A 13,014-nucleotide genomic window follows, 5' to 3' on the forward strand; every position below is an offset into this window, starting at 1 on the left:
TGACTGTAGATAGGGAGTGTCCTACCGTGCTTGGCCTTCCTTATCACAGACCCATATTCCATATATTTTCCATTGCTCAGCTGGACATCTGATATAAGGTGTGATGATACGGCTCAGGCTACGGCAACACCTCCCAATTTCAGCATCGGCCTTTTTGAGATTCTGTTACCTTGAGAATCTTTATGGAGGCAATGAAACTTTACCACGATATAAAAGCATGCAATCCTAGGCGGATCGTTTGTTCTATAGCGAGGATTGGACTGAATGACCCAGCATTGTGATGTTTGGTTTATCATTCAAGGAAGTAGACACATTATCCCATCTCCCTACACCCCATGGGACCTGAGTGACAACAGATCTAAATTGCCTCACTGTTCCTCTCCCCTGTGAGTTCCTGGGGTAAAGGGCAGGTGGCTTGGCTGCTTTCCTCTACCTAACACTCTGCCGAGGAAATGAGCTGTGAGAGACAGAGGGACATTGGCTTTTGATGCTAGGGAAATAATTGGACCTGGACCTATTACTTCCACTAGGTGATGCTTTTTGTCTGTTTATTTTGGCCTGTCTTTCTGCTTCTCTCAATCATCTTCATGCAGAAAGTGATTAGTACTAAAAATACTGCACTCGTGATGTCGCCTGTGGGGTCACATGAGCTTTTAATTGCAATAGGGCAAACATGCTGTGTTTAAGCAATGACCCTGGCTCTGACAGAGCTGACCCTGTCTATCTGTCTCTTGTCCCGAGGCTGCTCAGAGTCTAGGTTGTAGTTCTCGGGTCGTCTTTTAATGCTTTCAGTAAGAGTAGTTGGATCGATCGCTGCGTCCCAGACTCGTAAGCTTTGTAGAGCCACAAACTAGATTTTATTGCATTTTCTTGCAGTTGACATCTCGGCTGTTTCTCTGACAGTAAATGTTCTCAGTGAAATTCTTCCAATACTAACTGTTGCATTATGTAATTATAGACAATCAATACTGGAGCTCTTGTCATAGTGTAAAATCGACACTGCAGCTGGTTGAATGTGCAGTTTAAATGTTATATCCTTGTGCCCTGCGCAGTGAGCGCTGCATTTTTATAAACTACAATAACGTCTACAGTTACATCTCTCCCGCCTGTGTCCAGGCCCTGTCTCTCTCCTCTTCCTCTCCTTAAATAAACACATTTAACTGAATAAATTATAGAATTAAATTGATTTTTTACATCACCTGATATTAGTACAATGTCTTTACACAGCGCCCCCAAATCTAATAGTTTACCCACTGAGGTCCAGTGCCGTATGTGTGCCCTGCTCAGTGGACCACATTATGATCTATTTCCATGATCAGCAGCAGTTCATCTCTTCTGCATATTATGTCATTGTCAGATTGAGGGAGCAGGCTTATCTCGTGGAGTATAGATCCACAGGAAATCGACTTGTGTTGTTGGGTGAAAATCAAGTTTAGCCCCAAGACACGTATGAATCGATATGTAGCTGGTAGCCATAATGTTAATATGCAATGTATGCCCAGTGATCTTCGAGTCGAGTGACCTTGGCTTCTTGAGAACCCCCTGAAAATCCCACGATCATGACCTGTCCATCAATGATTGGACTGGGGAAAGAGCCTTCTTTTCAGAGTGGGCAAATACCCCAGAGGTCTGTAGGCATCCCAGGATGCATACAGATACTGTGTGAGTCTACGGGTCAGTGTCTGGGTCTGGACCCTTGCGGTGGCTGTGTGAATGGGTCTGAGACTGTTCAATTCAGTGTGCTTGTTGCTGCTGTTCATTACCGAGATTGCTTTTAGCATTGAGAGAAAACATATTTTTTTAATCACCTCCACAGCAAGCAAAGACTCCCTCAAGCGTGTGTGTGTGTGTGTGTGTGTGTGTGTGTGTGTGTGTGTGTGTGTGTGTGAATACATGTTGGAAAAAAGAAAGACAGTGCTCTAGCAAGTGAGAGGGTTCAGGGAGAAGGAGAATCTTGCCTCAGGCACCAATCGATCAGATCTTTGCAATAGAAGTCCCAGCTTCCCCTCGGTGAGGCTGTGTATTGCATTAGCTCATCTCACATTTTCTGTCTGGAAGCGAGGAAGGGGGGAGGAGAGGGGGATAGAGAGTAGGAGTGTGGGCGGTTGAAAGCAGCAGAGGAGAAGGAAGGGCAGTGCTTTGAAATAAAGGGAGGGGAAGCGAGAAAGAGAGCCGAACAGCTTGGCTCAGTAGTGAAGTGTGCTCCTCTCTGGTTTCTGTTTTGGTGTTCAGAGCGTGCTGTAGGGCAGGAGTGAAGTTAGCTGGTTGGCCTTCTGCTGAAATAATGCACCTGTAGAGGGGGACATGGGAGTGTGTGCCATCATGACAGAATCATCACGCCGCCTGCGTCTCTTTTCCCCTGGTGAGGGGTAATGGAGCTCAAGAAACTGAGGTCACTCAAAATGTCTATATGGGGATCAGCACAGCAATGTGCGTGCACACACACACACACACACACACACACACACACACACACACACACACACACACAATTAAATAAATCCGGATCAAGGGAAGCATAATAGCATTGTGTAACTGATACATTCTCACACTCACCACTCGAAACACACACTCACTCGCAGGAATCCCACACTTATTAGAGTTCAGCATGAACTGCTGAATGTGTGTACACCTGCTTTTTCTTACCAGCTTCCCCGTAACAGGATACTGTAACCTGTTTATTGTATTTTCAGTCTGCGTCTTGATCATGCAGATCCGGTGTAATCGTACAGTAAACAGACGCTGATCAAACACAGCGCTCCCTGCTGCACAGCTCTCCTTACAGTGGGCCACAAATAAATAGTTAATGGTTCCCTCCCATAAAACACCAAACTTCAGACCAGTTCAAATGAGAGAGGAGCTCTCTAAATCAGGATGGGAACGGGCTGAGCAGATAGTGGCGTAGCTCTTCAAAGTCCTCTTTAATAAAACATATTAGCCTGCCTTGTCTGACAAAGGGTGGTGGTGCAGGCGCTGTGGTGGTAATGGGCCTGTGTAGGTAGCATAGTGAAGAGTATTAGCTCAGCTCTGTGCTCCATTATGCTGCCAAGCAAAAGGGCTGGGCCTTGTTAGCCCAATATCATCAGTAGGTTCAGAAGCTTGTGATGGGAGTCGGCTACAAATAGAGGTTAATTAGCCTGGTAGTGGTTCAGGTATAGCTCCAATAGCCAGGAAGCACAGACATGTATTTTTTATAAACTTTATTCAGTGTCAGACATTCCCGCTTAAGGCTTGATATGCCGCTCTCTCTAATTCACCATCTGTTTCTGTCTGTCTCCCAGAAATGCTTTAATCTCTACAGATATGCTTTTCTAATACCTATAGAATGACAGGCAGCAATACCGGGATTTCTTATTTGATGTGTTGCCACTAAATATTTAATCACCAAGTCATTAGCTTTGGTCTAATTGCTTTTTATATTTTTGAAAACAGTGTTCTGTGGCGTAAAATCCTTTGCACTGCATCTGTAATATTCCACAATCGTGAGTGCAGCATCTCATTAATTATTTTCAACGAGTGGCTATTTTATTTATTTTATTTTTATTTTTATTTCACCAACAAGCAGACTGCAGTTTGTGACTAATAGTTTTTTTTATAAAAGATGTGTGCAGGAAATACACATGAAAGTCTCTCCCAAAGAAGGAGACTATATCAAGGCTCAAAGGAAAACACAGTGTGTGCATGAGATTTGTGGAAGAACCAGTGTAGAAGATGCGTGCCCAAAGTAAAAAAAAGAAAAAACGTCTGCCCTGTCATAAACGGTAGTCTAAAAATGACTTGATCATGATGTCCTTCATTGGGGTTCTGGATTAATTACATTCCATTGACCACACCACACATTTGCATTAAAGCGATTAATCTTTCCACGGAGCTGTCACTGATTATGCTGACTTTAGCTCAAATATATGGCGACCATGAGAAGATGCCTTCTCAGCACCGGGGTTTTGTAGGATAGCGGGGGATGGGTGGAGGGCACCGACATGAGGCAGTGTGGCAAGTTCACGGGATGCTGGGTGAATTAATTGGAGGCCTGTGCCTCCAATTACACCAGACTCATTTTTAATTGGTCCTGAATGAGCTCCAAAGGCCAATGCTGGGAGATATGGCAAGTGGGGGAAAACCTCTCTCTCTCTCTCTCTCTCTCTCTCTCTCTCTATCTCTCTCTCTCTCTCTCTTTCTCTCTCTCTCTCTCTCACTCTCTCACCCTCACCCTCACACAGACACACACACATACATACTATTGTGTGGAGGCACACAATGCCTTCACAGCCATCAAGTCCCACCCTGCAGGAATTAACAACAGGAAGCTAATTTGCATGTAAAGCAGGTTTGATAGCCACAGCTGACTGGTCGGAGAGCATTGGTAATGGCCTGAGATAGCACTGGGGTGTTAACCCCCTTGGCACTGCTGTTGGCCCCTCTGCCTTTCTTCAACAGAGTAATCTCTACTCCTGCTCCTTCTTTGTCCCAAAGATATGCACTGCATCCATATTTTATCATTTATCTTTTAATTTCCTTTTACCTTAATGGCCTGTCATATTCCTGTTTACTGTTGCCTCCTTTTTTCTTCTTCTTTGCTCTTTGATCTGAGAAATGATGGAGTCGCATAGCTGGAGCAGTGCAAAGTTTAAATAAAGGAGCTGTTCCTGTAATTAAAGGGTTACTTATCTCACAGAATGGTAGTTTATTTGGTCTCTACTACTGACATCAGCAGTACCTGTTATTGGGCCTGAAATAATACGTTCCACTTCTTTCAAATGATATTGTCTTTATGGAAATGAAATATATTAATATAGTTTATTAGTATATTTTGTGGAGAAGTGAAGAAGCATACATACTTGTGGAGCATCAATATATATAGTACGTTAATACTCATCCTAACATTTTGAGAAAAAAAAAAGATCTCCCAAGAGTCAATAATTAGAATATGAACATGAATATAGGTTGAACTCAAACATTTCTGCTGGGTATTTCAAGGATGCCTGCTATGTTGATAACATATATCCACAGGATGTTATAGTTGCCTTTAAAACTGTCCTATAGAGTCCACGATAATGGATGTAGGTCCTATGTAACATATGTCATCATAACAGAGTTAAATGAGGACTTTGGAATCCATCCAATGGTGTATCCGCCCAGATATAAACTTTCATATTTGCCATTTCTTCTCAGGATCCCGTCTGCGCCAAGAGGACTCTCCACCCCGGATAGTGGAGCATCCATCTGACCTGATTGTTTCCAAGGGGGAGCCCGCCACTCTCAACTGTAAGGCGGAGGGGCGGCCGACCCCGACAGTGGAGTGGTACAAGGATGGAGAGCGGGTGGAAACGGACAGGGACAATCCCCGTTCTCAGCGCATGCTGCTACCGAGCGGCTCCCTCTTCTTTCTACGCATCGTCCACGGACGACGGAGCAAACCGGACGAAGGTTCCTACATCTGTGTTGCCCGCAACTACCTGGGAGAGGCAGTGAGCCACAACGCATCGCTGGAAGTAGCCAGTAAGTGCAACACATCCTCTTATTTCTTCTTTGACCTTACTGTGGGTGTGAATGGAAGAGTTGGGGTTTCGATGCCGCTGAATAGCAGTCTCCAGTTTCCCTCAGTGTTCCTGTGCTCAATGTGCTCAATGTGCTCAATGTGCTCATTGAGTTGGATAATCTCTTAGGAGATGGGCAGGATGTGTTTGGCCCAGCGGTCTCAGTAGGGCTGCGGAGTCTTGGGGGAGAAGTGGCCTGATCATTCCAGGGTGAGCGCTTCACTAAAGGGCCCATGGTAGGTGGTCAGGAGCTACAATGGGAACAAAGCCCTTTCTGTTTGGGCCCTGCTTCTGCTTTTTGTCCGAGAGTTAGATATGAGGTTATTTATCGAAAGGAATGCAATCATTGCATCTGTGTTTTGTCATCTTTTAATAAGGAGCTTTCCCACTCATTTCATTGAAGTATCAGCTATTCCCTTTATTGTCTGCCACACTCATGCAACAACAGGCTGGCTTTGATGTAAAGTGGATTTAAGCATCTCTAGTGTCAACAAGCAGTCGGGGAGACATATTAGCTATGAGTATATTTGGCAGTCTGCGGGTATGCGATGAAGGAAGGGAAAATAATCTTTCTAAACCATTTAGTCTTTTTGTGAGTGGTGACCTGTGTTGACAAATTTGTTCCCATTATTCTTTAAAGGCTGCTGTCGTTGGTGAGGTCAGTTCTTCATACACATTATCTCTTTGCTCTCTTGACTGGCTGAGAGTGAAGGTTGAGGAGGAGCGCTCAGATATCAGCCGCCCCTCAAGCATGCCCAGAGTCTGTCACCAACCCGCTCACTGTAATCAGATCAAGATGAGGAGAGAAAGAAGTGTGTGTGTGTGTGTGTGTGTGTGCGTGTGTGTGTGTGTGTGTGTGTGTGTGTGTGTGTGTGTGTGAGCTGCGTGCTGTGTTTTTTTTTTATGAAAGGTGTTTGGAGAGTCCAGACGCCACAAACTGCTCTGCTCTTAATGCTTTTTTCAATATTTTGAAAAGCATTAGATTAGAGACCATTACAGGTTTCCCTATAATAATATGGGTTTTTATAATGTATTCCATGAGCTGTCTCCTTTTAGGTGTCCTCGTATGTCCTCCAATATCTAATGCCAGCAAAACTTCTCAAAATAACAATTACAATTTGGCATCATTTAAATATAATTATCCAAACTACCTTAGAGGCAAATTAATGAGTATGAATTGTGAATACAAAAAAAGAAAAATACAAAATAACTGTCCATGATGCTAAACGTATTCTCCTTGATAGTACATGATATACAGTGTTTAGGTGGGTTTCTCAAGTAGAAAAAAGCGACACTTGGCAAGACTCGTGAGGACCAGAGTACCATTGGCTCAGTCTCAGGTTTGGGCTGCCCATTCTGTATAAGGTTCAAACAGACCCATAATGACAAGCCACTGTGCTCCAGCCCTCTCTCTCCTTCTCGCTTAGTTGGTGTCTCTCACTCCCGTCTCTGCAGCTCATGCCTAACTACATATAATTATGTTGTCGGAGCAACCGGGATCGAACCCTGCCAAAGAATAAAGGCCGTAGAAAACAGGCCAGAAACACAGAAGTTGTCTTTCCAGGGCTTCATTTAAACTACAGAGTGAAGAAACATAAATCCGGCTCATTAAGAGAAGTTTAAATGCCCTTTGGATGCTATGTTGTCAATAAGGATGCTTGTCATACCCTATGAGTTGAACATTGTAGACATTTCTTTTCTTGTTTTACTTACTCAGTGTAAGTTGAGGGAACCACATGGCTTTTATTTTCCAATGAAACTCCAAAGAAGGAAGTTGTGGTTTTAATTTTGTTTACCTTGCCTAGTCCTCCGCTTCTAACGTTTTCACTATAAAAGCTAAAAACACAACTTTTTGTCGATGTTCTTCTAAGAGCCTGGCTTTTACAGTTTCCCTTACTCAACAGTGATTGTTAACATAATCCAAGTTTCAACAAGTCCTGTTTTGCCAGGCTAGGAAAGCTAACCCAGTTTGTTTGGTTTATCATTAACCACATGCACAGTACAGCACACAATCTCTCTATCTCAGCCTCTTTGCCCAAAGCCTAGGCTAATGCATTTACCATGAATCCTGTTTGACTTGTATATTCAAACAGGCTTAAAATAGGATTATTTTCCTTTTGTGTGATTGTTTTTTTTTTATTAGAGATATCAACATCAAATAATGAACTTCCTTTGTGCTCAACAACTTCCAGTTGATAAATAACTAAAAACAGAAAGGCCACATTGAAATTATTACGAAAAAAGTATTTGAAACATTTGGATTTTATTTCCATAATCTGTGCATCTTTAGATGCTATTCATGTTTTCTCCAAAACCCACAATCTGTTAGAGAATGTAATGGAGAATGCACTCACTTATTTTGTAATCACTGACACAATATGTGTGTAGAACACTGTAAACTGTCACAGTAATGTCCTTTACCGAGCACGGTGGAGGAGGCCCCTGAGAAGCTCTCTGAATAGCTTGTTTCCCTTTTCCTGGATGCAGAGATAGTAAAGTGAGGTAATGGACGGCCCAGTGCTCCACTTGAGCAGGCGATAACCTCAGGGCCTGCTGTCTAGTGGCCTGGCTGACTGCACAGTGCTGACCGCACACGTTTGGCTGTAGGCCTTGAATCCACACACAGACTCCTCTATACACAGGCAGAGTTTACTTTTTACAGCCACTAACAACAGAAGCGAAAGGGGTGTTTACTTGAATGTGGCCCATTGCATATAACTCCAGTCAGCCAAGTTTATCTCCGAATCTCATTGATCTTGACGCTCATGTGAAACCTCCGTCACCCTGTGCAGCCAGCTGGCGTCCCTGACCGTTCGATTACTCGGGGGAGGTCGGGGCTCCGGATGTGTTGAAGGAGGTCGGGGTCATCCTGACAGATTAGGGGTCATCCGCAGAGCGGACGACAGTCGGCTGGCATGCGCCAGTCGAAAAGCAGGATGGCCACCACCCACTGATCTAAGGACACGCCTGTCTTTCTCGCAGGAAATGCGGCTCTCAAAGAATCGAGTCTTAATATTCACCCCCCGAAAAAAAAAAAACACCTAGGCCGATGCTCTTGACACATGACATCTGACTTTAATTTGAACCTGCCCTCACCTAACTCTCCTCTTTACTCCTCCTTATCTCTCCACTGCAAAACCCGTGACTGAAACTGCTTCTTTCACTACCTGGTGTCACAGTAATTATGTATTTGTCATGGTGCCTTTCATTAACTTATTATAAGAGTGGCAGTTTAGTGCATCAGCTCTCTGTTCTTTTTGTAGTTTTTTTTTTATTCATGGACTTGCTCACGTCTCTCCCTGTTTTTGTCATTTTGGGTACCATGTGGACTCCTTTTCACCTCCTTATTCTGCTCGGCAATATCCAATAATAAAATGATACTATGAGAAAGAGTGAGCAAGTTAGAGACAAAGACAAGGAGAGAGAAAGAGCAAGAGCAGAAGGAGAACAAATCAGGACGGCTAACCCCAGCAGAAGCAGCATTGAGTGTGGTGGCAAGCTGCCAGGGGACTGAAGGCAGAGTGTGTTACAGCTCCGTGGCAGTTATTTGTCTCAGGGAGGTTCTGAGCAAATTGGTGCAAACGGCACAGCCAGGGTCTGCTTCATGAGTCAACAGGCAGCTGAGGCGTGGGCTCCACACCACAGACTTTCCTTGGCCTCCACTCCGATCTGGTTTATGTTGGAATGCAGGCCCCTTCTACAATCTCGAATCCCAATGGTGTGTGTGTGTGTGTGTGTGTGTGTTTGTGTGTGTCAGTGTGGATATCAAAGCTGAACTCTGTCTTGCTAAGAAAACTGTTTCATACCAGTGTAAAAAGTTTGGCATGTGTTGGCTTCACAGAAAATCCCTGTATGTAACCATAATTTGATAAATGATGGTTTATTGCTGTGTGTATCTTCCTCTGAACAGTTGCTGCGTGTGTTCTGCTGTCCATGGCTATTTAAGTCCAATGCTGTTAGTGCAGCAGGGAAGATATTTTCCACACATGCATTTTAATTAGTCTTCCATCAATCCATATATGCAGAGAAATATTTTTATCATGCATGTTGCGTGTGGTCTGTTGAACCTAGCATATTTAGCCCTTCGGGCCGTTTGCATAATCAATGCAATCCATGCAATTAAACCTGCAGCATCTATTTGCTGTGTTTGGTCAATACTAAAATGCAGAATTTATAGAATACAACATTTTTACGTACATACAAAGTGTGGCATTACAAAACAAATGTGTGGTGCCTTTGATCCCATACTGCACTCAGTGACCAGGATACGTGCCTTAAAACTTAAGACACGTCCTGGCAGATATTGGCTGACATAATTGACCCAAAACGCAGTTGTCCCTCGCTGCATTGACAGCAGCCTGCAGTGAAGAGAAAGACGATGCTCATGTCTCTTTCAGTCATGTAAAAATGTGTCAAATGTCACACTGATTTGGGGATTGTTTTAGCATGGTATACATAAACACACGAGCACAACCTCGCCCACGCGTAGCCCGCCCCACCCCCCACCCTACAAACACTAATACTGCTGGCGAGATGCGAGGCCAAGAGCTCAAAACGCTCACCATGGGAAAGAGTGCAGTGTAGCAGCGAATGAGAGCCAGAGCAGGGAAGCAGGGCAGCTTTTTGACAGAGTTTTAGCTGCTTTGTGTTGTTTTACAGCAAACACTGGCAGCAAGCCAAAAGAGAACACACATCCTGCAGAGTGAGAGAAAGTAGTATGAATGGTTTGGTTTCTATCAGAATGAAGAACAAGATTGGGTGAGGCAAGACCTGCTGTGTTTGGGGAGTGCGTGAGTTGTGTGCGTATGTTTGTTTGATTCCATCAATGTGTCAGTGTGTCTACACTCTGGTGAACAATGTCTATCAGAGTGTTGTGTGAAGGAGTCTGTACATGAGCTAAAGGGGCAGGTGTACAGACGTGGGTAAAGCAGCCTGCCCAAAGTCCCATCAATCACTTCGTGCTCTGCCCGTCTCTGACAGCCCACTGGGCCAGGGAAGACGAGGGGGACATGGCCTCCAAAAGTACATCAGAACCCCTGTCATCCCTCCGTCTGTCTCTTGTCTTCATACAGAAGACACAGGATGAAGACAAGGAGGATCCAAATTAACAGAGCGAGAGATAATTTGATTTCCATGTGATTCCCGGTGACTCCCACTCCGTATCTTATCATCTTATCATTTTGTAACGGGTGGAATTAGGGAGGAAATTGCACCACAAAGCGATAAACACAGAGCATTGGTGAACAAGGGTTTTCAACGCAACGTAAAATACTTATTCAGAAGGCGTCGCTTGTGTCCGTCCCTTTAGTGGAATTGATATTTCCCTGTTTGATCTCTCTCTATAAAGATAACCAGTAAAATGTGTCAGATGTGCTAAACACAGCCTGTTCACATTGACGTCCTTTTTGTTCTTGCCTTTTCAGATTTTCTCTCAGTGTGCATCCATGTAGTAAATGGCGCGTCTCCGTTAAAGAGGAAGGGAACGCTGACTTATGGAGTCCACTTAAAGCCCTCTTCTCTTGTTTCTGTGGAGGTTTTTGCAGTCCGTCCATTTACTCACATTGACATTGTCCAGATATCTCGGGATGTCTTTGAAAAAGCAGAGCCACTGCGCAGCTTTCTGTCTGGGTGTCTGGACACTTCCCGAGACTCGTGTGCGTCAGAGCTTTTTTTTCTTTTTTTCTGGTCGCCACAGTGACTGCTTATTCATCTCTATGTAATCCTTGCCTCTGGCTATAGCTCAGAACAGGATCATGGCTAGGATGGATGCAGGCTCCCAGGATAGTGAAGTATGATATTAATACTATGAAGTGCTAGTCTAGGGCAGATAAGATACAGTATGCAAGCACTTGAGTCCAGCAGTCCTGTACTTCGACTGATAGCACCTGAGTACCTTCACTTCGCCCCTCTTAAAAACCATCTGTGTTTGTGTGTGTGTGCACTAAGTGTATTTTCTCTTTCATGTGCATCTTTTATTAACTTGTTTCCATATTTGTCTGAGATGTGTCTTTGGTTTTGCTCCTTATGTGATAAATGCTCTTGGTGGTAAGCTGAGTGTCGGTGCTTGTGAGAACCAGATGAATGTATGCTGCTGACTTTAATCTCCACTTCTTCTGCGGAGACCTGGGTATTACTCTTGTTTTGAGGTGTAATCTCCTCTTGGTCTGAGCCACTCCTGTGGCCTGTGAGGCTGTGTGTTTATGTGTGTGTGTGTGTGTGTGTGTGTGAAGTTTGTGCGTGCTTGCATTCTGGTGTCTGGTCATATGACAAGGCGTTCTGCTCCGCGGACATGCTCTGGTTATTAAACCTGGGTTAAGCCCTCACTTGAAACCTTCTATCATGCTCCTCGATCCGAGACGATGGAGTTAGGGAGGATTAACGGGTTTGGAGACTGGAACTTCAGGGATTTTCAGACACCATTCTCGCGAAGTTAGAAGAAATGTGCACAAGGGGCACATATTTTGGCAAAGTTGGAAAAAAATGTGCTCAAGACTTAGTCCACTTAAGGTGAGCCTGCATGGACCTTGTGATGGCCTTTTTTTGTGTTCTTTCCTCATCTTCACTGTTTACTCCCAGGAGACAGACCACCAATTGGCCACCTATTGATAGTTTTTCAGCTATGCTCTAACTCTCAGCAGACAGTGCACACATCTAGCTGTGAAATAAAGCACAGCAATGGTACAAAACAAGAGCAGTGAAATGTCAGGCACATACTTGACAAGCTCGCTCCAAAAATACTGAGTTTATTTTGTTTTTGTGAAAGTGAAACAAAGCAATTTATGGTACACTGTACCATGAACCAGCATGAGTCGACATACTGCTCATCTGTATATTGGCACAGTAACAATCACATACTAGGTTCTGGATATTCCTGACAATTTGGCATATAGTATATTTTTTTTATCCCTAACATAAAATGTATCCCTAAGTTGTCGAGTTGTTGGGTTTGTGGAGGAGTTTTTGTTGCTTAACAGGAGCCAGGTTCAATGAACTGATAACATGGGAAACCGAGTCTGTCACACCCTTGTGCTATTGCAGCCTTTATCTGATATCTTCTCTCCGCAACATGCTATCTCGTGTTTCCCTCTCCTTTCTATTCATATTCATCCCTCTTCCCCACTGTGTTGCTTTCCCTCACTGTCTCCCGTGATGAGAAAAATATCGAGGCAAAACAGGCTTTATTCCCAAGGCCAATGCGAAGGAGGAGGGACGGACAAAGGGAACAGGGGGTTGGCATCTGAAATGTTATCAGAGTTGTAGCATGTTGCTGAGCTTGGAATAAGACAGGAAGGAAGAGCTGGCTAGGTAAGCAGCAGCGCCAAACACTGATAATGATCTACCCTGTGCTGTCTGACTACAAAGGAAATACAGTCTACTTGCTGCAGACTGTGGACAGCAACAGCCCCGCCATCACTCAATGACAAACGGCAACAGGCGATACATGATGACATTCAATTGACATCTAATTGTCCTTGGT

At 44.1% G+C, this 13,014-nt stretch overlaps 1 protein-coding gene across 1 annotated transcript in view; it reads left to right on the forward strand.

The window, feature by feature from the left end:
- The window catches only part of robo1 (roundabout, axon guidance receptor, homolog 1), a gene marked incomplete at its 5' end in the record, with an annotated part of 156,103 nt that overhangs the window by 42,673 nt on the left and 100,416 nt on the right, over nucleotides 1-13,014 (forward strand). The window contains one exon of the mRNA XM_079225397.1: nucleotides 5,173-5,499. Coding sequence (XP_079081523.1) covers nucleotides 5,173-5,499 — 327 coding nt within the window. The remainder of the gene's footprint in view (nucleotides 1-5,172; nucleotides 5,500-13,014) is intronic.

Source organism: Taurulus bubalis (genome assembly GCF_910589615.1).
Source record: "Taurulus bubalis genome assembly, chromosome: 10".
NCBI lineage: Eukaryota > Metazoa > Chordata > Actinopteri > Perciformes > Cottidae > Taurulus > Taurulus bubalis.